The sequence below is a fragment of the Aquarana catesbeiana genome, linkage group LG08 (genome assembly GCF_042186555.1).
Source record: "Aquarana catesbeiana isolate 2022-GZ linkage group LG08, ASM4218655v1, whole genome shotgun sequence".
Classification (NCBI taxonomy): Eukaryota; Metazoa; Chordata; class Amphibia; order Anura; family Ranidae; genus Aquarana; species Aquarana catesbeiana.
The window spans coordinates 76,829,517-76,855,877 of record NC_133331.1 but is presented as its reverse complement, the minus strand read 5'-3'; the positions used below and the strand labels follow the sequence as shown (position 1 = coordinate 76,855,877).

At 45.5% G+C, this 26,361-nt stretch overlaps 1 protein-coding gene across 1 annotated transcript in view; it reads right to left on the bottom strand.

Moving 5' to 3' along the window:
• The window catches only part of LOC141105857 (alpha-2-macroglobulin-like protein 1), a 295,295-nt gene that overhangs the window by 145,126 nt on the left and 123,808 nt on the right, over positions 1 to 26,361 (bottom strand). Inside the window, exons 13-16 of the mRNA XM_073596002.1 lie at positions 22,504 to 22,576; positions 16,801 to 16,946; positions 14,570 to 14,725; positions 12,194 to 12,358 (exon numbers count right to left, since the gene is read on the bottom strand). Of these exons, the coding sequence (XP_073452103.1) occupies positions 12,194 to 12,358; positions 14,570 to 14,725; positions 16,801 to 16,946; positions 22,504 to 22,576 (540 nt within the window). The remainder of the gene's footprint in view (positions 1 to 12,193; positions 12,359 to 14,569; positions 14,726 to 16,800; positions 16,947 to 22,503; positions 22,577 to 26,361) is intronic.

Sequence of the window (26,361 nt, the reverse complement as noted above, 5' to 3'; positions counted from 1 at the left end):
AAGTGAAAAAAAAAGTGAAATATTCCTTTAAATATCGTACCTGGGGGATGTCTATAGTATGCCTGTAAAGTGGCGCATATTTCCCGTGCTTAGAACAGTCCCTGCACAAAATGACATTTTTAAAGGAATAAAAGTCATTTAAAACTGCTTGTGGCTTTAATGTAATGTCGGGTCCCGGCAATATGGATGAAAATCAGTGAGACAAACACCCCCCCACCCCCCAGTTCATTACCAGGCCCTTTGGGTCTTGTATGGATATTAAGGGGAATCCCGCACCAAAATTAAAAAAAGGAAAGGCATGGGGCCCTCAGGCCCTATATACTCTGAACAGCAGTATACAGGTGGTGTAAACAAGACAGGGACTGTAGGTTTGTTGTTAAGTAGAATCTGTTTGTAATTTTGAACTGGTACATTTTTAAAGTGTAGCTCCAGCCAAAAAATCTATTTTAAAGCTTTTTGGAAAATATAGGGAAGGGTTATCACCCCTGTAACATTTGTTTTGCTGTCTGTGCACCTCTTCAGAAGATTTCGCCTCACTTTCTGTCCCAATGACAAATGTTTTTTGAAAATGTAGGGTTTTTAGTGAAACAAGAATTGGTGATAAAGCATCAGTGAAGAGGAGACACGTTTTTCCCATATTAACTCTTACAGGAGAGAATTTCCCTTCCTAGGGGTAGATTTCATCTCACTTCCTGTTGTCTCCTTCCGTTTCCAAGTAGAAGTCGTTTGTAAGCTGGATGTTTGAAAGTAGGGGCCTGCCCTATATACTCTGCAGAAATTGGGGCCTTAGGTGTTGGTGTTGCTACAACACTGTAAGCCCTCACAGTTACTCTTGGTGGTCGCAGGAACGGGCCCTGTTGTGAAATATTAGATCAAGAATTGTAATTACATGGAAAAATTGGGCCTTGGCCACTGGTGGCGGTGCCCAGAACCAAAAATGTTCTTACAAGCTATCAGCATGAAAATTGAGGAGGAAGAGGATTGTGACTCAGAATAACAGGATAGTCACTCAGCATAGGCAGTCTTGAAGGGATCTCACAATAAAAAAAAAAATCAATCGGTTACATCAGCATCAGGTGCTTGGTAGCTGGTGTTCCAAGACTGATTCATTTTTATGAAGGTCAGCCGATCGACTGATTCGGTGGACAGGCGCACCCTGTGATCGGTTACAAAGCCTCCTGCAGCACTGAATGTGCGTTTCAAAAGAACGCTGGATGCAGGACATGCCAGTAGCTCAATTACATACTGTGCAAGCTCTGGCCAGTGATCCATCCTCAAGACCCAGTAACCCAGAGGATTTTTGGTGGGAAAGGTGTCCAAGTCTGATCTTGCCCCTAGGTAATCCTGCACCATGTGAATCAGGCGATGGTTGCTGGAACCGATCAGACCTTGGGGCTGCGGACTAAAATTGTCTGAACGCATCGGTCAGATGGCCACCTTCTCCACCGCTCCTTCTGTGACTGTCCGAAGCCTCAGCAACACGTTGTCCAGGAGGACCAGGAACTTGTAACCTCCCAGGCTCTGGAAACGCATTGCACAAACCTTTCTGCAAGGCCTCCCGAAGATGTTTCATCCTCTGCTCCCTCTGCGACGGCAAGATAAGGTCCGCAACCTTACCCTTGTAACGTGGATCAAGGAGGGTTGCCAGCCAGTAATCATCCCTCCCCTTGATACCACGAATATGAGGATCCTTCTGAAGGCTTTGCAGGATCAGGGAGGCCATGCAGCGTAGGTTTGCTGAGGCATTCGATCCAGAGTCCTCTGGGTCACTAAGGATGACATGATCCGCAGCCACCTCCTCCCAGCCACGTACAAGTCCATGGGTTTCTTCGGACTGTAAATGATCCCTTGAAGACTGCTGCTGATGCAGAGTGCCAGGCTCCACCTCCATGCTGACACAATCCTCCTCCTCTTCGTCCTCTTCCTTTGTGATCGGCAGGCACGCAGGAACACTGTCTGGATAAAGGGGGCCTTGAGAGGTAAGGAAGTCCTCCTCTTCCTCCCTCTGTTCTGCCTCAAGTGCCCTGTCCATTATTCCACGCAGCGTGTGCTCCAACAGGTGGACAAGAGGGACAGTGTCACTGATGCATGCACTGTCACTGCTCACCGTCCTCGTGGCCTCCTCAAATGGTGACAGGACAGTGCATGCATCCCTGATCATAGGCCACTGGCGTGGGGAAAAAAAAAAAAGCTCCTCTGACTCTGTCCTGGTGCCATAGTCGCATAGGTACTCATTGATGGCCCTCTGCTGCGTGTGCAGCCACTGCAGCATGGCCAACATTGAGTTCCACCTGGTGGGCATGTCACAGATTAAGCGGTTTTTGGGCAGGTTAAATTCCTTTTGGAGGTCAGCCAGCCGAGCACTGGCATTATATGACCTGCAGAAATGCACACGGACTTTCCTGGCCTGCCTGAGGACATCCTGTAAGCCCGGGTACCTGCCCAAGAACCTCTGCACCACCAAGTTAAGGACGTGAGCCAAACAGGGCACATGGGTCAGTTGTCCCTGTCGGAGGGCGGAGAGGAGGTTGGTGCCATTGTCGCAAACCACCATACCTGCTTTAAGCTGGCATGGCGTCAACCACCTCTGAACCTGCCCCTGCAGAGCTGACAGAATCTCTGCCCCAGTGTGGCTCCTGTCCCCCAAGCACACCAGCTCAAGCACCGCATGGCATCTTTTGGCCTGCGTGCTTGCGTAGCCCCTTGAACGCCTATGGAGCACCTCTGGTTCAGAGGACAAATCAGCACAGGAAGAGGCCATAGATGAAGAAGAAGAGGAGGGGGTGGAGGAGAGAGGTGTGTCAGAATCACCAGTAGTAGCATTTTGGAGGCGTGGTGGCGGAACAACCTCCAACACTACAGCACCTTGTCCTGCATCCTTCCCAGGTGCCAGAAGAGTCACCCAATGCGCCGTGAAAGAGAGGGAACGTCCCTGTCCATGCCTGCTGGACCATGAGTCAGTGGTAATATGCACCTTACCGCTGACCGCCCCGTCCAGCGAGGCCAAGACATTGCCTTCCACATGCTGGTAGAGAGCCGGAATCGCCTTCTGTGAGAAAAAGTGGCGTTTGGGAACCTGCCACTGAGGAACCGCACATTCCACAAACTCACGGAAGAGGGCAGAGTCTACCAACTGAAAAGGCAGCAGTTGAAGTGCTAGCAATTTAGCCAAGCTAGCATTCAACCGCTGGGCATGTGGATGGCTGGGAGCGAACTTCTTTCGGTGGTGCAGCAGCTGGGGACAGGGAAATCTGGTACAATCGGGCGTTGGTGTACCGATAGCAGATTGCCCGCAAGTACTTGGCTGTGACACACCTAATTCTACACCTTCATTCCTCTCAGTGCAGGTTCCAGAGAGGACTGAAGGTATAGTGGGGTTGGAGATCCCAGCTGATGAGGAGCAAGGAGAGGTCTGCTTTGTACTTTGGTGTCGGTCTCTTAGGTACGCTTGCCAACAAACTGCATGACAGGTCGACATATGGTCAAGCATGTGATGCCCAAGCGGGTAATGTTTTGGCCACGCGAGATACGCTTGAGACATATGTTGCAAATAGCAGCGGTGGGATCTGATGCACTCATCTCAAAAAAGGCCCACACCAAAGAACTTTTGGAATAACGCGCAGAGACAGCAGCGCCCTGCACATGCGGAGCTCTGCGGTGTGATGCCGTCAGTTTGCTGCACTTTAGCTGGCCCCTGGAGGGCATCCTGCCTCATTGGAGATGTGTCTCCTCCTCCTCCTCCCTCCTATCAGGCACCCACATGGAGCCAGTGACTTCCTCATCATCCCCTCCCTCCTCATTACTGGAGGAAAGCTGGCAGTATGCTGCAGCTGGGGGAACATGACTGCCAGATTGCTGTCCTTCTTGGGCACCCCCTCTCTCTGGGCTCACGTTACTGCCTTCCTCTAGCTGGGTACCATCATCGGAGCCTTCAAAATGCTGGGCATCCTCCTGGAGCAAGTACTCAACACTTTAGTCAAACAGTTCAGGGGACTCCTCAGGAGGACATGGTGGGGCTAGGGAAGGAGTGACTGATGCCATTGACCCGAGGGAAGAGGCCACGTTGGCAGCTGCTTTGCCAGACAAAGTACCCTGAGCCTGGGTGAGAGAGGATGAGGAGGATGAGGATGGCTAGGTCATCCACTCTACCAAGTCTTCCGCATGTTGCGGCTCAACATGGCCAGCTGCCGAAAAAAAAGACAATCGTGGCCACGTGCTGATGAGGATGCACCATCTCCATGACCAGCACGGTTGCCTCTAGACACAGAGCCTGCTTGCCCTCTTTTATTGGCTTGTGACTGTCTGCCTTTCCTTGTTGGCCTTCCAGACATACTAATGGCCTGCAGTGAGATGTAGCTGCACAAAGCTGGGATGTGTATATATATATATATATATATATATATATATATATATATATATTGATAATGATATTGGTACTCAAGCGCTGGTGTGGTGAAAAAGAAAATATTTATATATATGAAGTGATAAAAGCTGCAACCAAAAAAGGTGCTCTCTCACTAATGCAATAATAAAATAGTAAAAAATGGTGCGCCAATATCACAATAAATGTAAAAACTGACAAATGCTAGTGTAAATAAATGCTGTGTGCTGTAGTGATTCCTTGTAGGTAACCTAGCCACTATGAAAAGTGCATAGTGCCTAAAGACAAACCTAAACTATTGGCAAATAAAAACAAATGTGCTAAAGTGCTGGGTGTGCACAATTAACTTGCTCCCACTAAAATAATAAGATACAACAAAGGTATATGGCGTGCTTAAAAACAGTCACATTCGATACTATTCCTGCTAGTAGTATGAAGCTAAAGCCAGGTATATAAAAATACTGGGTGTGCACAATGGACTGAATGACACTGATGATGACCAATTCTAAGAGGTATATGCGTGTTTAAAAGGTCCCATCCAATGATGTTTCTGCTGGTAAAGCTGAAGCCAGGTATGGAAGCATAACAAAATTATAGCGAGAAATAAAAATGATGATTGATCTTCCAGAAAATAACTACGGCATAAAATGGCTTGCAGTTCCAATTCTACTGCAGAGGACACAGTACACCAACTGTAAATACTGTAGCTGCCTGCCTGTGGTACTAATAGGATCAGAACAACAGCAATTGTCTTCAGATAGCTTTAGGTGCACACTGTGCAGAGGACGCACTACACTAACTGTAAATACTGCAGCTGCCTGTGGTATTAATAGGATCAGAAGAACACCACCAATTTTCTTCAGGTAGCTTTAGGTGCACACTGTGCAGAGGACGCACTACACTATCTGTAAATACTGCAGCTGCCTGCGGTACTAATAGGATCGGAACACCACCAATTTTCTTCAGGTAGCTTTAGGTGCACACTGTGCAGAGGATGCACTACACTAACTGTAAATACTGCAGCTGCCTGCAGTACTAATAGGATCAAAAGAACACCACCAATTTTCTTCAGGTAGCTGTAAATACTGTAAAAACACCTGCCTGCCAGTAGGAAGAGAACAGGAACGGATCTAGCTAAACTGAATACAGTGTGTATATATATATATATATATATATATATATATATATATATATACACACACACACACACACACATACACACACAACACCTAGGATGCATACATATACACAATACACTCTAAGTGCAGCTAACTGACTCGCCTGCCTACTCTATCTGACTGAAATCAAATGACACTGTCTCTCTGTCTATCTCTCCGCCCCCACCGCAACACACTACACAAGGCTGCCACGCAGGCGGCCTTATATAGTGTGGAGCATGTACTAAACCCCCTGAGCCATAATTGGCCAAAGCCATCCTGGCTTTGGCCAATTACAGCTCTCTGTACAGACGGCGCTGTGATTGGTCAAGCATGCATCATCAGCGATGCCGCAGTGAATTATGGGCCGTGACGCGCCGCTCAAATTTGGCGCGAACGGCCCATAACGTTCGAAATTCGGCGAATGGTCAAACATGCGATGTTCGGGTGGGACATGGGTACGACTCAAACTCGAAGCTCATCCCTAATTGCAGTACACTGTTCAGCTCTGTGAACCTGAAGTGATGATGCTGTATAGGAAATGACAAAGTCTCTTTTCTTCTTCCTCTTCAGCTGGCTTAATTAGATTGTACTGCAGTGTTTGTAAATCCAGGTAAGGAAACAAGCAGGTAGTAAATTAATAATAGAACTGATGGGCTGGTAACTGAAAGTTTGCAATAGAATACACTTGTAGAGCTTCTCCTTTAAATAAGGTTGCAACTCAATATTAACTTTGCAGTACAGAGAAAACAACCTTGAAGTTGTACTGTACACAGTCTATGTCTGAAATAAACTCAATCCTGTGGAACTACAGATCCCAGCAACAGTCTGGAACTAGTTTAAATAGCAACAGTGCACTGTATTTATCTGGGCAAGTGCCCACTCACCAACACAGGTCCAGATGCTTGCAAGGCTCTGCTCCTGATGTTTCAGTCCATTCTGAACTGGCGCCGTCACACCGCTCTGCTCCTTCTGATGGCTGATGTGACTGTAATGCAGGAAATCTTTAGAAATCTTGGATCCTCCGGGCCATCCACACACTGGTTCGGCTGACTGTGCTCTGGAGCTCCTCAGAGGCCAAACAATTCCGCTCCACGCCCTTCCAGGCCGCAGTCTGTCAGCCACACACAGACTTCCCTGCAGGCAGGCTTTGAATGGCACCCCAAGAGGCCAGAAACATGCCATGCCTGTCTTTTATTTGCTTACTCAGCAGGCTGTTCGGTGACTTGGCCTTGTGGGTAGGTGAACTGAGCGATGTGGGTAAGTAGTCTGCTGACTGAGTTTTAGCACCTGAGTCACTTCCTCATTCACTACATCTCCCACAATGCATTGGAGCGTGGCATTACAGAAGCCAAACAAAAGTCTTTATAGCATTAGAGAGGACACTAGAGGGAGCCAAAATTCTTATTTAAAGAACATCACATTATTTACATAGTAAGTTAGCTGGCAAAAAAACCCTGCATTACATACTCCCCCTGCTTTGAATCTTTGGTCCCCAAAGATATTCAAAATTTGTGACCTGTTACATGTTTTTGCATTCAAGCGATGACATAGAACTGAGAGAGGAGCCTCCCATCAATTATCATGTGAAGGGAGATTGTTCCGTACACCTGTAACTGACACCGTGGTGTCTTGTATAGATGTGCCAGGGGTGAGACGAGGTTGTCCTTCACTAAATCAGCAGTGGAGGGACCAGGCATTTCAGAAGTTCTTTTTTGCAGCAGGATAAATCTCCTCTGAGCATTTGCCCAGCATGTCATAGGTCAGTCTCTTGGGTGGTTGGATAATTCTCTTTGTTCTCTGTTCTTTGGGTTTTGGTGCTATCTGCACACTGACACTGTCCTTCTCCACTTTAGCCTCTGGTACTTCAGTATCTTGTATCTCAGCTTCACTGGAGGATAAAGAACCCTCAGAGTGTTTCCTGCACGGAGTGTGGAGAACCTTCAGAATCTTCAGAAGGCCTATTTTGTGGCACAAATTCAGGGGCCTCTGGTTGAAGAATTCCACTGTCTGTCACCTTTGTGCGAGGGAAAGGGTTGGTATCAACCTCTGGCATGTGAGATGACCACAGCCAGCCTATTCCCATCTCTTCTTCCTCGCTGCCTTCATCATTTGTAGCAAAAGGCCTAGACTGGGACCTAGTCACTGGTCTCGGTCTCTGAGAGGTGGTGGAGCCTCTGGTACTTCAGTATCTTGTATCTCAGCTTCACTGGAGGATAAAGAACCCTCAGAGTGTTTCCTGCACGGAGTGTGGAGAGCCTTCAGAAGGCCTATTTGGTTCACAAATTCAGGGGCCTCTGGTTGAAGAATTCCACTGTCTGTCACCTTTGTGCGAGGGAAAGGGTTGGTATCAACCTCTGGCGTGTGAGATGACCACAGCCAGCCTATTCCCATCTCTTCTTCCTCGCTGCCTTCATCATCTGTAGCAAGAGGCCTAGACTGGGACCTAGTCACTGGTGTCAGTCTCTGAGAGGTGGTGGAGGTAGATGTTAAATCCTGCTGGGTTACCCGGACTGCTTCTGATAGAGGCAAAAGGTGGTTTCGATGCCAAGTCCTTAATGGCCCTGTACCTCCTTCTGGCCGAATCTGGTACACCGGCAGCCCTGGGAGTTGTTTGCATATAACATAGGGCTGTGACTTCCAGCGATCAGCCAATTTGTGCTTCCCAGGTATACCCAGATTCCTCAACAAAACTTTGTCTCCCGGTTGTAAGTCTTGTACTCGCACCCTGAGATCAAAATTTCTCTTGTTCCTCTGTCCTCTGGCATTTGATGCAGCTTGAGCCTTATTGTAGGCAGTCTTCAGGCTTCTCCGCAGTCTGTCCACAAACCCTCTGTGAGAAGTTGCTGAGGTATGGTCCAGAGATGTGCTGAAAGCTAGATCCACTGGTAGCCGGGCTTCCCGTCCAAACATCAAGCGGTATGGAGAGTATCCTGTGGCATCACTTGTAGTAATGTTGTAAGCGTGCACTTTGGCCGTTATGTGCTTGCTCCAGTGTTGTTTTTGCTCAGAGGTTAGAGTTTCCAGCATGTTTAAGAGAGTTCGGTTGAATCTCTCTGGTTGAGGATCTCCTTGAGGATGGTAAGGAGTAGTTCTGGATGCCCAACAAATCTAAGAGTCTTTTAATGAGACTACTCTCAAAGTCTCTCCCTTGGTCTGAGTGGATATGCTGTGGTAGGCCATAATGGATGAAGAATTTTTTCTACTAGGATTTTGGCCACCGTAGATGCCTGTTGATCTCTTGTGGGAAATGCCTGGGCGTAACGGGTGAATTGGTCGGTTAACACCAGGACATTTCTCTGCCCACTCAGGTCAGACTCCAAGCATAGAAAATCAATGCACACCAGATCCAATGATCCTTGGCTCTACAGGTGGCCCATTGGGGTGGCTCGTTGAGGTAAAGTCTTTCTTTGAATACATCTAAGGCAAGAATGGCAGTAACTCTCAACTTCAATCCTTATGTAGGTCCAATAGAATCTGTCTCTCATAAGTTGGAAAGTCCCCTCAGACCCCAGATGGCCATGATGATCATGTAAAGCGATCAACACCTTGATGTTATGTTTCTCTGGTAAGAACAACTGCCATTTCTCTTCAGGATCTTCAGAGGGGCCCCTTCGGTAGACCACCCCTTGTTGCAACTGCAACCGATCCCACTCTCGGTGTAATAAACGGCCTTCTTTTAATGAGTCAGTAAGAAGTAAGTCGGGACGTTGGCTCTCTAGTGCCTTCAATGCCAAACTGCAGAGGGGGTCTTCCAACTGGTTCCTACGCAGGTCCTTTTTAGAAAGCTTTGGCAGACCTTCATCTCTGAATTGGGTGATGTTGCAGTAGCATCTGGGCTCTCCAGCAGCTGACACTCCAATTTCTTCAGCCCTGGCCCCACCTTTTACTTGCTGTTCTGTCCCTTCACAAAGGGCCCTCACGCCTTCAGGGGTGAGCTGGGTCCATTCCTCTGAGAAGTCTCGGGAACAGTGGGGTCTTCTCGACAAAGCATCTGCATCCTTGTTCCCGACTCCCAGCCGGTACTTCAAACAGAAGGTAAAACCTGATAAGGCGGCCAACCATCTATGACCCATGGCATCCAGCTTTGCAGTAGTGAGCAGGTATGTGAGAGGGTTGTTGTCTGTGTTGATGATGAATTCTGCGCCATATAGGTAGTCTCTCAGTTTGTCCACTACTGCCCACTTCAAGGCCAGGAATTCAAGCTTGTGGGTGGGGTAATTCCTCTCTGCAGGTGCCAAACTCCGACTCACGTATGTGACAGGCCTTAAGTGTCCATCATGTTCTTGGTACAGTACTCCGCCCAGCCCATCTCGACTGGCATCTACGTGCAGTTTGTATGGCTTGGCTGGATCTGCATAGGCCAAAACTGGAGCAGTTGTGAGGCTCCACGTTAACTGCTTGAAAGACTCTTCACACTGGGTGGTCCACTGCTCTTGTATGGACTCTTTGGGCTTCCTGGCTCCTCCTGCTGCTTTTACAGACTTGAATGAGTCTGGATCATCGTCTTCCTCCTTCAATAGCTCAATGAGCGGGCGAGCTATCTGAGCAAACCCCTCAACAAATCTCCGGTAATACAAGCAGAATCCCAGAAATGACCTAAGCTCGGTTACATTGGTGGGTCTCGGGCCAGGAGGTGACAGCTTCCAGCTTCTGAGGGTCTGTGGCCACTCCTTCGGCAGACACGATGAGGCCCAGGTAATTGACTGAAGGTTGGTAGAACTGGCACTTTTCCATGGAGAACTTCAGGCCTTCGTCATGGAGCCTGTTCAGGACCTTCTCCAGGCGCTCTTCATGCTCTTCCAAAGTCTTGCCAAACACAATGATATCATCTAGGTATACCAATACTTCAATCAGGTTCATGTCACCCACAGTCTCCTCCATCAATCTCTGGAAGGTGGCTGGGGCGCCAGACAGACCTTGTGGCATGCGATCAAACTCGAAGAATCCTACAGGGGTAATGAAAGCAGTCTTCTCCCCATCTTCAGGGTGCATGGGGATTTGATAGTATCCACTTTTCAGATCCAGCAAGTTTAACCACTTTGCCCCTGACAGGCTCTGTAGGGCATCTTCTATCCTGGGTGTGGTATATTGGTCAGGAATGGTCCTTCGGTTCAATGTCCTGTAGTCGATGCACAACCGCAGTGACCCATTCTTTTTCCTTACTACCACTATTGGGGAGGAATAAGGACTCCGAGACTCTCGGATAACTCCTGTTCTCTTCAGCTCGGACAGCTGTTCTCGCAGGCCTTCCAAGTCCCCCAAGGAATCCGTCTGACTCTTTCAGAGGACACTAGAGGGAGCCAAACTCTTATTTAAAGAACATCACATTATTTACAGTACTTTAGGTGGCAAAAACCACTGCGCTACATATAGATTACCAAAGATCTAGAAAGGTTTAACTACTCTCAAATATGGACCAGTTGTATCTGGTTTTGAAAGCATCACTGAACCACTGGCCAAGTTCCTGGACTACAAATCCCAGCTGTTTGCCATCACCAGTGACTTCCTGGGAAGGATTTTTTATCTGACTAGGCTCTGGCCAGCATAGACATCAGTTCCTTATATAACATTTCCAATAGACATGGAGCCACTGATGCCAAAACACTTATTTACCAGACAGGTTATCACAATTCCCATAGAATCCATTCTCTAAATCCTAGAACTCATTCTTGAAAATAATTACTACAGGGCTGAAGAATCCTTCTACAAATAAATCCAGGGACGTGGCAATAGAGAGCTATTGTCATGTCAGTGCTGTACAAAGATGTGGGGACTTTTTCTTTTGCTTATCCATGGTTTGGTCTATATGCAGATAGGAGTAGGTCAGCTGTTTGCATTGTTGATGGATATATACAGTATATCTAGATACTCGGTTTGTTCCTCCTGCTTGTTATCTTGATAAAAAAATAATGTCATTGTGCCTTCAAAACATTGGTGTTAACCTTTTGCTGATATGCGACTTCAGTAAATTCTCAATCTGGATTTTCAGTTTGGCGTGCTGGCTTTTTTAACTAATATTGGATCTACATGGACTCCCTAGAACTTTTTGTGCTATGGTTTAATGCAATTTCAGGTTTGAAAACCTGTCTTGGCTGATACTGTATTATTACTGATAAGTCAGCACCCATGGTACTCCATTGAAGAGCTCAGTTTACAAGTTAGTAGAGTGTAAATAATTTCTTGGAGGCTACAGGTAGCTGAAATGGTTTAGGATCCATTCACAGCAGCCACTGCATTACAACGCAGCGTCTGGTATGTGGTGTATCCATTGCAGTGCCCATGTGCCGATCTCTTTTCGCATTTTTTTTTAAACAATCTTTACTGAAATGTCATACAGTGACATTTCATTACATTTTATACAGTACACGGTGACTGTGCTATGCTGGGAAAAAAAGTACAGCTGCGCACCACCACAATGCAATGGTGGGAACCGGCCACACCGAAGACAAAGCATTTTGCTGGTGGTGGTGGCGGTCTGCTGGAATAGCCACCCAATACAGTTCCACCGCACCTGATGTGAATGAACATCTAAAAGGTCACTCTTTTATTAGTTCTTATACATCAATCCTGGTTGTTTATTTATAGGTGTTATTGTGTCAAAAAATTTTTTTATTAAGATGTAGTGTCCTTAGTCCTTGTTTTCTCAGTTTACCTTCAGCAGTCTGTAAACATCTGGTTCAGCATAGTACCAAACCCCTTCACGGATCTCTGGACTTGTATCTTTCTCATTTCTGAAGCAAGGATATTTTTCAAAATCCTCAATTTTATATGGAAAGCCACGTCTGTTTACTTCAAATATAGAAACTATATTCTCGATCTTAGGAAGAGAGACAACAAAATATAATGACAACGACAAGATAATAAAGCCACATCTTCACATAAAAAGTCAAAGAAACACCCACACACTCCCATTAAAACATAACTGCAGTAAAACACCCTACTAACTGTTCTACACCCCCCATCCCTAAACACTTACCTGGCACCTCTCACTGTTCCAGGACTGTCCCAGCTGCAGTACCGCTGTCCTCAGGCACACACAAGTGCCTCCATAGAACAGCACGGAGAGAAAGACTTTGGCTGACCTCGGAAAGACTTTCCACCTGAGATTTGTCGAGGTCAGCCGTACTGTACTCGGGCCTTTCTGTACATTTCCAAACGTGACGTTCGGCTCTGCTCGCCTCCGGCTCCCCCCCACCTCTGGCCAAAAGCAGTACTGCACACCGCTTTGGCCTGAATCATGCTCGTTTTGCAAGACAACACTCGCAAACCGAGTTACGATTTTTAAAAATACAGCGCTCGTATTGCGAAACGTTCATTAACCGCGTTACTCGCAATCCGAGGTTCTATTGTATTAAGTCAGTAAGTAGCTCAGGGACAGGACTATAAAGGGCAAGAAATTAGAATGGGCAGGCACACACACACACACACATGAAATTGACTCTCACATTGAAACTGATAGCAGGTTGCTGCAGCACAGACGATGACACGCCAGGTAGTACCTTCAGTCCACTCCAGTCCAACGCACAGGCACTGCCTTCGCCAGACCCGCCCCCTGCAGGGGCCACCCGAACACACTGTAGCAGGTACTCGGATGGTCATCAGGTGGCCTCCAGACAGGAACTGCACATGCGCAGTTCCAAGCTGAGTGTCACAGCCATATTTTTTACTGGCAACCTTTTCATGTCACTGGTATTTACTGGCAGGAGAAAAGTACCCACTTTTTACATGCTGCCAGTAAAAATACTGATGGTTGGCAACACTTTTTGGCACAATGTCACATGGAGTGAGTCACATGCTCCTCTATAGCTTAAATTAGCAGATACAGTTGAATACTCCCCTGTTCCACTACCTGCTTCTCCAGTCTTCCTATGTTTAAGAGCTATAGTTGCTTGGCTGACATTCAACACTCCAGGAATGTCATATTCCTGTGTTCCCTGCAGAGTGTCGTGGTTCATTCCCCTAAGGGTTCATGCACACTGGGTTAAAGTATGCTGCTTCTACAGGAGTTTTTGGTTTTCCTGTAGCAGCAGCTCAATGTTATCCTATGTGTTCATGCACATTAGGACGATTACAGGCATATTTTAAGCTCAGCGTTTAGAAGCAGGAAAAAAAACCCTTCTGGTTTGTGTCTTTGATTGGAGCTTTCTGGCAGAAAAAAATGCTAAACACTCTTATGCCCTGTACACACGACCGGACATTGATCGAACATTCCGACAACAAAATCCATGGATTTTTTCCGACAGATTTTTGGCTCAATCTTGTCTTGCATACACATAGTCACACAAAATTGTATGAAAATCCAATCGTTCTCAACACGGTGATGTAAAACACATACGTCGGGACTAGTAACAGGGCAGTAGCCAATAGCTTTCGTCTCTTAATTTATTCTGAGCATGCGTGGCACTTTGTGCGTCGGATTTGTGTACACACGATCGGAATTTAACCGATCGGATTTTGTTATCGGAAAATTTTATATCCTGCTCTCAAACTTTGTGTGTCGGAAATTCCGACGGAAAAAGTCAGATCGTGTGTGGGCTCCATCGGGATTTCCGACAACACAATTCGATTGCACTTTTTCCGGCGGAAAATCCGACCGTGTGTACAGGGCATTAAGCTTTCCTAAACTTCTATACAAAAACGCTCTATATGAGTGTTTTTTTCTGCCAAGGGAACTGGTGGTTTTTTAAGCCCAGTGTGAATGAAGCCTTACCCCTGTATTACGAGTACTAAAGTGAATACTAAAGTGAATACTTGGAAGTGTGTCAGATATAAAGAGATCATTGTTCTGCAAGATAGTGAAGACCGCAGGAATGGGTGGTGAAACAGGCAAGAAAAGCCCCTCTTTTGCAGGTCATGTCACATTTTTAACTCATGCTTTTGCAATGCACAGGTTTGTTTAATCTCCTTTGGAGACAGGGATTGATGTAAAAGCTCCAAAACTGTCCATAATGTGCTGCTTAATAAATCGAAGTTCTATAAACCAAATCAGTAAAATATATTTCAAGGGATTAGTTTTCAGTATACATACCATTTGGTTTGGTAGATTAAATTTATCGTGATGTTCGTGAAGCAATAGTCCTTTATCCACAGAGCGCACAGAGCAAAGCGATCCAGACTCTGCTTTCACCTCCAGACTAACCACCTCTCCTGGATGGACCTGATCTTTAGAGAACTTGATCTGAACCTGCTCGTTGTAGAACACATAAATGAGATGTATTATCAACAATGTATTATCAACTAATACTGTACAAACATCATGGATGATTTGCTTTATAGAAAATTCAACTTAGGTCTATAAATCTAGTACATATTTTCTTCAAAGAACAGATCTAATTTTACCTAAACGTTCGCACACTTACTACATCCTTCCTAAGCCCCAGTATATCCAACAAAATGAATCTGAGCGCTGGTTACGCTTTGACTTGAGTTAGATTATATATAAATGGTTATTATAGCTCAGTCGGTACAGCCTACACTACCTCCTATAAACAATACAAAAATCGATAAAATCAATAAATAATACAATGTGTTGCTAGCTTTAACACTGTAAGGTGATTCCACAAGACCTTCTCCTACAAAAAGAAATATACAAACCTAAGTGAAGCTCAACACTCTTATGTGATATACTATCAATGTGTACATCAGACTGAAAACATATAAAAACCTAATTCTTAGTACATGCAAGAATAAGATTGCCAATAAAATCAAAATTAAATCGGTAGTAAACTGCTGGATGGTTTTTCTTTTTAAACCTGAAAGGCAAAGTTATAATGTGCTAGTATGCATCGCATACTAGCACATTATGTGAAACTTACCTTAGAACGAAACCCTCCAGTGGTGAGCTGTCACCACTGAAGGTGCTTTCATCTTCACCTGTTCTTCCTTTTGGGTTCGCGGGACTCTGGCTGTGTGAGTGACCAGAGCTGCAATGACATCATTCCCCCGCTTGCGTGCGAAAGCTGCCGTCTACGGCACAGGTCTCTTAAGGAATGACCCGGGGGGCTGTTCCTTCAGCGCACATGCGCTGGTAATGCCACTGGCTTAATGTGCAGAAAATATCCCCTGAACGGTGCACGTTTAGGAGATATTTACATTACCTATAGGTAAGCCTTATTATAGGCTTACCTATAAGTAAAAATTATGCATGGGTGTTTACTCCCACTTTAACAGTGAACCAAAATAAGCAGCTGATCAGCTATCTTTGCTTCTTCACGTGACTTGTGCACCTCCACCAGGTGAGGAGGGAGGAGCCAAGCCCATGACATCTCGCCACCACCGTTTGAGTATGTAGTGGTGAGCAGGCTGACGCTAAAGCGCATTGTCATTTTTATCCTGTGAGTGTCTTATATCGGCTGGGGTGTTTTAATAAACCTTTTGGAAATGGAGAGCACCATGTTCTTGCCTTTTTGTTCCATATGATTTATGTTTGATGGCACACACATACATTTGGAACCAGAGGGTGTATCCATCCAAAGTTTGAGGAGAACTGCGGAGGGTCTGTCAAGTTTGGGATTGTTGCCATTTGAATGAAAGAGATGAGCCTGTTTTGCATTCACCTGGTTAGTGGAGGTGTACAAGTCACATGAAGAAGCAAAGATAGCTGGTCATTAATTGCACTTTTTGGGGTACTGGACTGTTTATTTTTGTTCACTGTTAATTTAGATTTTTATTTTATTGGCAATCTTATTTTTGCATGGAAGAATTTGATTCTTACATGTTTTCAGTTTGATATACACATTGATAGTATACAACATAAGAGTGTTACACTTCACGTAGTTTTGTATATAGATTACAATATATATCAAGTCTGGAGACGGGAAGAGTTGGTTGGACAGGCTGTAAACACCTGATAAGACCCATGCCATGACTACAGAGCTGAGCAAATAGCTGGGTGGGAGAAATAGTGCACTTTAGCTTGAGCGGTGGGTTAAGAAATATTTAGTTGAAACTAGATTGTTTTTTAAACAGCTACTTTATATTTTATAGTAATTGATTTAAGAAAAAGGAAGAGAGGTACCACATTACACTTTACAAAAACACTGTTCATTTCCCAGAAACCCACTTGTCCACTCCCTGCTCCCCACCTCAGTTTACAACAGACATTTGGTAATATTTTCCAGGTCTTTTATACAGATAGACTAAATAATTCAACTCAAAGTATTCAACTACTAGAGGGTTTCAGGGAGCATCCCTCTTGACTAAGTGTTTTAATTGTTTATAAAATTCAGTATAATAGTATAATTTAATTCATTTTCTCACCTTATTGTTTGGACACATTGGCACTCCAAACTTTGTCCTACTTGCTGCAATATCTCCATCTAGCAGAACCGTGAAAACAAGAATAGTGGCTTTTGGAAACAACTCAATCACTTTGCTGAACTTCAGGGAAAATGTTCCATGTAGATCTACAGGAATTAGAAAAATGCATAAACATTACAGTTGCCCTCAAAGGGCTGGTTGTATCTGTAAAACTAGATGTCCAGAGCACCTCCTCTTACATCAGATGTGAAAACCCCCTTATCATCAGACGTCCTTCACCCTTCCTTACATTACAGTGCACCCCTTACCTTGTGCTGTTCCTGGGAAGAAGCTGGGAAGCAGAAAGTGCAGGGTCTGGAGGAATGCCAGAGGAGGGCTGGAGTCAACTGCTAGAGTTTGCTGAATGCTGAGACCAGGGGAGGTAGAGATGAGGAGGTACTGCTGCACAGAGAGGCACAAAATCTGTAGGAGGAGTTCTGTTCTTCTCACTGCTGCTGAGAAAAGGTAGGGGCGGAGACAAGGGGGTGCTGCTGCAGCACACACAGGTACAGGATCTGTAGCAAGAGTTCTGTCCTCCTCACTGCTACTGACTGCTGAGACATGGTAGGAGAGGAGATGAGGGGGTGCCACGGCTCAGGAGGGGTGCGAGAGCCACATGAAATGGGCCTTGTGTTTGACACATGTGTGCTATGGTAAAGGGTTAGTCTACCTCTAAGTGATATTTTTTAGTTTAAGGTCAAACCTCATGAGTTGAGTCAACTATTGGAGTATTAATGAATACTCCAAAAGCAAGATCTCTATGCCATAAATCTCCCAAATCTATTCCTGACCATCGGGAAATTTTGGGAGTTTGTGTCCTCCTTTGTGTTTTCTAACACATTTTGTTGCATTCTGAATACTGAAGATATACAAAAGGGAGCAGTGACGCCCCTAATAATGGCTACAGCAAGTGCGCAGACCCAGGAAATCAAATGCAGACATATCACCAATAGAATCCTCAAAAAATAGGATTTTTTATAACAGCTTACCTGTAAAATCCTTTTCTTTTGATGTACATCACGGGACACAGAGCCTCAGTAATTACTGATGGGTTATATAGGGTATCACTAGGCGATTGGACACTGGCACACCCTAAACAGGAAGTTCAACCCCCTATATAATCCCTCCCCTTATAGGGATACCTCAGTTTTGTAGTAAAGCAATATAAGTGTATTAGAAGAGGGGAGGGACCTCTGTGTCCCGTAACGTAAATCAAAAGAAAAGGATTTTACAGATAAGCTGTTATAAAAAATCATATTTTCTTTCTCGTACATCACGGGACACAGAGCTTCAGTAATTACTGATGGGACGTCCCAGAGCAATGCTATTTGAGGGGAGGGGACCACACACGTAGGGTGTAATCAGACTTGAGGACCTCGTACTGCTGCCTGCAGCACACTACACCCAAAGGCAATATCCTCATGCCTTCCCACATCAACCTGATAAAATTTGGTGAATTTATGGACTGAAGACCAGGTTGCAGCCCTGCAGATTTGAGCCATAGAGGCCCGGTGATGCACCTCCCAAGAACCACTAATCGCCCTTGTGGAGTGTGCCCTGATTTGAAAAGGTGGAATCCTTTGTTTCAAACCATAAGCCTGAATAATCATTTGTCGAATCCACTTCGAAAGGGTAGACTTTGACGCTGCCTGCCGTCTATTGGGACCTTCTGGTAGCATGAACAAAACATCTGTTTTGCGAACTTGAGCAGTTGCTTCCAGATAGGCCCTGACTGCCCTAACTACATCCAAAGAATGTAGTGACTTTTCTTCCGTGGAACAGGGATCTGGAAAAAAGGAGGGTAGAACAATATCTTGGTTTAGATGGAATTCTGAAACCACTTTTGGTAGAAAGCTAGGATGAGGGCGCAATACCACTCTATCCTTATGCATGATCAAATAAGGCTCTTTACAGGAAAGGGCTGCTAACTCTGATACTCTTCTAGCAGAAGAAATGGCTACCAGGAAAATGAACTTCCTTGTCAATAAGACCAAGGGAATCTGACATATGGGCTCAAAAGGCTGTTTCTATAAAACTGACAGAACAAAATTCAAGTCCCAGGGGTTTAGTGGCGCTTTAACTGGAGGATTAAGACGCGTCACCCCTTGCATAAATCTTCGGATCAAGGAATGAGAAGCAAGTGGTCGTTGAAATAACACTGATAAGGCCAAGACCTGGCCCTTGATGGTACTCAAGGCCAGCTTCATCTCTAATCTCATTTGTAGCAAGTCAAGAATTCTACCAATGACATATTTTTTGGGATGCCAACCCCTGGCTTCACACCAGGATACATAAGTCCTCCAAACTCTATGATAAACCACTCTGGAAGCTGGCTTCCTAAGATTGATTAAAGTAGAGATCACAGGACCTGAAAGCCCACGACTCCTCAGAACGTGGGTCTCAACAGCCAAACCGTCAAATTTAGCGTTTGTAAGGCAGGATGGAATACTGGACCTTGAGATAATAGGTCTGGACGTGACAGTAGGGTCCACGGGGAACCCACTGTCATTCTTACTATCGCTGCATACCAAGCTCTTCTGGGCAACGCTGGGGCCACCAGAAGTACCGACTTCTTTTCCTGCCGGATCCTGCGAAGCCGCGGCAGTAGCATAATTGGAGGAAACGCATAGATCAGTGATAACTGATGCCACGGAATCACCAACGCATCTGTCCCGTATGCAAGAGGATCTCTTGTTCTTGCCACAAACTTGTCGACCTTGTTGTTGATCCTGGACGCAAAGAGATCTACATCTGGTATCCCCCATTATTGGCATATGGCCCAAAAGACATCGGGGTGAAGAGACCATTCCCCTGGGGATAACCACTGGCTACGCAAATAGTCCACCTGCCAGTTCTCTATCCCTGGAATGAAAACTGCCGATATGCATGGCACATGCTTTTCTGCCCAGACTAAAATCTGGTTCACCTCTCTCTGAGCTGCACGACTCCTGGTGCCTCCCTGATGATTGATATAAGCCACAACTGTGGCATTGTCAGACTGGATCCTGACAGGGCAACCCTGTTGCCTGAGAGTCCAGGCCCTTAGGGCTAGATACGCCGCATGGATCTCCAGAATGTTGATGGGTAAGGTCTTCTTGATTTCGGACCATTCCCCCTGGACTGCAGACTGTTCTAGAACTGCTCCCCAACCCGAAAGACTGGCATCTGTTGTTACCACTGTCCAGGTAACCGGTAAAAAGGATTTCCCTTTCTGCAGCCTTTCGGGTATTAACCACCAACTGAGGCTCTGACGCACTAGGAGACAGGTGCATCGGAAAATCTAATGCCTGTACCTGCTTGCTCCAAGCAGACAGGATACTGTGTTGCAGCAGTCTTGAATGAACTGAGCATAGGGAACTGCTTCGAATGAAGCCACCATCTTTCCTAGCAGCCTCATACAAAGACGGACAGAAGGACCCTTTTTGGTCCTGACTACCTGAATCAGCGCTCTTAAGGCACTGATCTTTGCCTGAGGTAAAAATACCTTCTCTTGGCTTGTATCTATGACCAGGCCCAAATACTCTAGTCTTCTTACTGGTTTTAAGAAAGACTTTTCTAGGTTGAGAATCCAACCTAGGTGTTCCAGGTAGTTGACTGTGGTCATCAATTTCCCGCTCAAACAGGCTACCGACCGGTCTATCAAGAGCAGGTCGTCTAGGTATGCTATGACAGTTATACCCTGAGCCCTTAATCTGGCCAGAGGAGGAGCCAAGATCTTTGTAAACACTCGAGGTGCAGTGGCTAGCCCGAAAGGCAGGGCCACAAACTGAAAATGGCGTCCTTCTACTTCGAAGCGCAAGTACTTTTGATGAGCAGAAAAAATGGGTACATGCAGATACGCATCTCTGATGTCTATAGATGCCAGAAATTCCCCTCCCTGTAGGATGGAGACTACTGACCGGATTGATTCCATGCGAAAGGATAGAATCCTTAGGAATCGATTTAGATCCTTTAGATCCAGGATGGGTCTGACATCTCCATTTAGTTTTTGAACCCTAAAAAGGTTGGAATAAAATCCCAATCCTTGTTCTTCCGTGGGAACTACCACGATGACTATTTGCGACAATAGTCGCTCCAATGCTAGAAGGAGCGTCTGCTTTTTCTCTGGATCTCTGGGGACATTTGATCTGAGGAAACGAGGAGAGGGGAATTCTTGGAACTCCAGTTTGCAACCTAGAGTTACCATGGAGATTACTCATCTGTCCTGGAAATCCTCCTGCCAGAGCTTTGAGAGCCGTAGCAGTCTTCCCCCCACCCGAGCGAGCGGGGGCGCTCCTTCATAAAGAGGCTTTAGCGTCTTGGCTAGTAGGCTTCTTCCCCCAGGACTTCTTTTGTCCCTGGGGTCGACTCTGAAATTTATTTCTAGACCCTGACGGAGGAGGCCGTCGCGACTGCCTGGAGGCTGATGCTCCTGGCAATGGGGAAAGAGCCCGTTTGAAAGGATGCTTACTCCTTTTCTTAACAGGTAAGAGAGTGCTTTTCCCACTAGAGATCTTTTGGATATAATTGTCCAAATCCTCTCCAAACAGCCTTGCACCACGAAATGGATATCCAGCCAGAAGCTTCTTACATGGTGCTTCGGCTGACCAATTCTTCAACCATAAAATTCTACGCATATGCACCAACCCAAGTGAAAGACGAGAGGTTTGGATGATAGAACTTTGAGGACCTGCTTAACATGGTCTCTTAAGTATTGACAGACTCCGATCGCTGCCACCGCAGGTTGAGCTGCTGAACCTGCTAAGGAGAAAATATTTTTCAACAGGGATTCCATCTTTAAATCAACAGGATCCCTGAGCCTACACCTAAGACACTGGTGAAAAAACTGAGGTATCCCTGTAAGGGGAGGGATTATATAGGGGTTTGAACTTCCTGTTTAGGGTGTGCCAGTGTCCAATCACCTAGTGATACCCTATATAACCCATCAGTAATTACTGAGGCTCTGTGTCCCGTGATGTACGAGAAAGAAATTAAACAGATTGTTAAGAGCTTTAGAATCCACTTAACGTCGAAATATCTGTTTTGCATGTGAAGACTACCCAAAATATTTAACTCTTTGGTAGGTGCTGTAGAGTTACCAGTTATAGATATTTTCTTTTAAAACTCTAAGATTGTTGTTTTAACATTTCCAAGTCTGCAAACCTGCTGTAACCATTGCAAGGAAGACACACGCTCACTGTTCAAGTTGAATTTTATATTATAAAGAATAGTGCTGAAGATGTGGAAACATTGAAATCTATTAGGTCCATGGAATCACAACTAGGAACTATGTGAGGAGATCTTGTCTGACATCAAGAGAACTGGTTAACGGTTTCACTTTTCAATAAAAAGCCTCACCACAGGCTAAATCCATCCATCAGCTGGAGGATTACTTAGTGATCTACAGTCCAGTGACCTTGTGCAGGATCTGCAGCAATAAAAACACTGCTGATCTAAACTCCATGTGCTACATAAATCCCACGAAGAGGAGCAGTGCTACTCCTTTAAGCACTAAGGCACCACCAATCTTCCCAGTGCTGCTTCAACATCTGGAGGTCTATGGCCTAACAACTGCCAATGCCACCGTCCCCAAGAAGAAAAGAAGGAGGGGGCCTCCACTCCAGTGTACTGCTCTTTAATGAGATAAGGCAGTTTGAGTACCCCATACTGTACTCAAAAACTCACCAAGGGCAGCGGGCTGTTCTGTAATGTCCAGCTTATACTCTCCATGAGACACAATTGCTTCTTTCCCCATCAACTAGGAGATCAGAAAATCAAACGGTTAGTTTGTTCAGTACTCATAAAACACTTTGTGCATTGTCTTCAAAAGATTTAAATGTAAAATCCAGGCAGATAAAACACAAATTAATGTAACTCTGTATTCATGAATAAATCATTGAGTGCATTTGTTATTGCAACTAGTACAGTACACATACCTGAATCCACTGTACAGCAGCACTCAGGGAGAGGGAGAGACAGGACCTAGAGCCGTCATATGTGCTGTATACAAATGTGCTGGTGGGAGAAAAAAGTACTTTACTCTCCTGTCACTGCTCCAGTCAGGAGGGTGGGGGTGTGGAGGACACCACTGTTTCTTTCACTGTTTAAAAGTGTAACAGAGAAAGTGGTGTCACCTGCCTGGCTGTGCTGTCCATATACACTAAATTACCAAAAGTATTGGGACGCCTGCCTACGCACATGAACTTTAATGACGTCTTAGTCGGTAGGGTTCAATATTGAGTTGGCCCACCCTTTGTAGTTTTAACAGCTTAAATTCTTCTGGGAAGGCTGTCCACAAAGTTTAGGAGTGTGTCAATGGGAATGTTTGACCAGTCTTCCAGAAGCGTATTTATGAGGTCAGGCACAGTCCCCACTCTATTTTATCCCAAAGGATTGAGGTCAGGACTCTGTGCAGGCTAGTCAAGTTCCTCCACCCCAAACCTGCTCATCCATGTCTTTATGGACCTTGCTTTGTGCACTGGTCCAAATCATTTGGTGGAAAGGGGATTATAGTGTGGGGTTGTTTTTCAGGGGTTGGGCTTGTCCCCTTAGTTCCAGTGAAGGGAACTCTTAAGACGTCAGCATACCAAGACATTTTGGACAATTTCATGTTCACAACTTTGTGGTGCACTGTTCCAACATGACTGCTCACCAGTGCACAAAGCAAGGTCCATAAAGACATGGAGGAGCTTTGGGGTAGAGGAACTTAACTGGCCTGCACAGAGTCGTGATCTCAACTCAATAGAACACCTTTGGGATAAATTCAAGCGGAGACTGCAAGCCAAGCCTTCTCATCCAACAACAGTGCCTGACCTCACAAATGTGCTTCTGGAAGAATGGTCAAACATTCCCATAGACACATTCCTAAGCCTTGTGGACAGCCTTCCCAGAGGAGTTGAAGATGTTATAGCTGCAAAGGGTGAGCCAACTCAATATTAAACCCTATGGACTAAGACTGTGTCCCGGTAAAGTTCATGTGTGTGTAAAGGCAGGTGTCCCAATACTTTTGGTAATATAGTGTATGTATTTCATCTATGTACCAAGATGTTTGCCTGGCATTCATTTTAAACATAAGGAGGGCCTGAACAATTGACAGTCACTCTATGCACATTGTCTGGAAACAGGTATCTTAACTTTAGTGGTTTTAGGCCACTGTTCCTACGATGGACTAAACTAAACCCTGCTATCCTTTACAGGGAAGCTGCCATCTTAGCCTCTGTTTGATCTGCAGTTGCCTGGGTGCTGCATATGATCTGTTCGCTCTATGGGGGTCCCAGTTGTTGATCATACTACTTCAGTGTTTTTATGATCAGTGTTCTTATCTATAATAGGTATGACACATTTGTGCAAACTCAACAAATGAAATGTGCATATTAACAACTTCTGCCCCGGAAGAATTTACCCCCTTCCTGACCGGGCCATTTTTTTGTGATACGGCACTGCGTTGCTTTAACTGACAATTGCGCGATGACCTCTGCGTTTTTTATTTTTTACGCTATACACGAAAAAAGTGTGTCAATTTTGAAAAAAAAAAACAATATTTTTTACTTTTTGCTATAATAAATATCCCTATTTGTCTTTTTAAAAAACACATTTTTTTCCTCAGTTTAGGCCGATATGTAATCTTATTTGGTTAAAAAAAAAAAAAATTGCAATAGGTGTATATTGCTTGGTTTGCGCAAAAGTTCTAGCGCCCACAAGATAGGTTATTGATTTATGGCATTTTTATTATTATTATTTTTTTTACTAGTAATGGCGGCGATCTGTAATTTTTATTGGGACTGCGACATTGTAGCAGACAGATCGGACACTTTTTTGAAACCATTGACATTTAAACAGCGATCAGTGCTATAAATTGTCACTGATTACTGTATAAATGTCCCTGGCAGGGAAGGGGTTAACACTAGGAGGCGATCAAGGGGTTAAACGTGTTCCCTCACTGTGTGTTCCAACTGTGGGGGGAGTGGACCGATCAGTGTTCCTATATACTAGGAACACAAGATCTGTCTCCTCTCCCTTGACAGGACAAGGATTTGTGTGTTTACAAACACACAAATCCACGTTCCTGCTCTGTCACAAGCGATCGTGGGTCCCCGGCGGACACATGCCCCTTATACTCCTTAGAGCGGACGCCGTACAGCTATGGCGATTTGCGCAGGGAAGCCATTCTGCCGCCGTCAAACAACAGCGGGCAGTCGGCATGTGGTTAAAGCGGTGTTCCACTCATTTTTATGTTTATTAAAACCCAGCAGCTACAAAAAGTGTAGCTGCTGACTTTTAATAAACACACACTCGCCTGTCTCACGGTCCAGCGATGCAGCCGCCCAAACTATCGCTTCTCTCCCTCGCCTCTCCACGGCGCTGGCGTTGCAAGTGTGGGCACCTGGCTGTGACAGCTTGCGGCTTCACAGGCGGGTGCGCACTGCGCATGAGCGAGTCGCTCAGCACCTCCCCATTGGTCAGACAATCTTCTGGGACCTGTGACATGTCCCAGAAGATTGCAAGGAGGGAGGGGGAGAGGAGAACTTTTGCTCGAGCCACCTAGGCAGTTCGAGCAGAAGTGGGAGCAGGTGTCAGGCTAGAGCATATAATAGGTAACAGTTCAGGTGTTTTGATTATGCAAAGAGTTCAAAGAACAAGAGCACATACCATGAGCAGGTCTGAGCAGAGCAGGTCAGCTGGGACTTGTAGTTCACCGCTGTAGATGTAGGTAGATGTTTGCTGGACCTTGTAGTTCACCGCTGCAGATGAGGAAAGATGGTGTCTGGTGTTTGTAGTTCACCGCTGCAGGTGAGGATCGATGTCTGGTGCTTGTAGTTCACCGCTGCAGATGAAGGTACTAGTAGCATCAGGCAAAACGTAGTCTAGGCAAGCTGGGTCATACACAGGAAGGTCAGAGTCCAAACGGTACCAAATCAAAAGCAAGCAAACAGGGTCAAACGAGCCGGGTCATACACGAAATACACAGAGCAGATATCAACTGGATCAAACACAAGGTAAACTCTAACACGAGCAATGATTGAATGCTGATGCAAGTTATTTAAAGGTGAGCTGGCCAATCATTGTTGTTTGCCAGGTGAAGGCTGTGTCAGGTGAGTTGTGCTGGGTTCTAAAGGGATCCTAGTACTGACAGTACCCTCCCTTTCTCGAGGGGCTGCTCCTGCACCCCCAGGCTTACTTGGATAACGAAGATGAAACTTCTTCTTAAGTCGGTCAGCATGAAGATCACGAGCTGGGACCCAAGATCGATCCTCTGGGCCGAAACCTTTCCAATGAACGAAATATTGTAAGGAATTGCGCACTCGTCTGGAATCAAGAATAAATGCCACATATTCCTGACTGTCCAACACATCCACAGGTTCTGGTTCATTTACTTGGAGGCTGGAATGAACAGGTTTCAACAATGAAACATTAAAGACATTTAGAATGCGCATGGATGGAGGGAGTTTTAATCTATAGGATACAGGATTAACAATCTCCGAAATTTCATAGGGCCCGATGAATTTTGGGCCAAGTTTTTTAGATGGAACATGCAGGGACAGA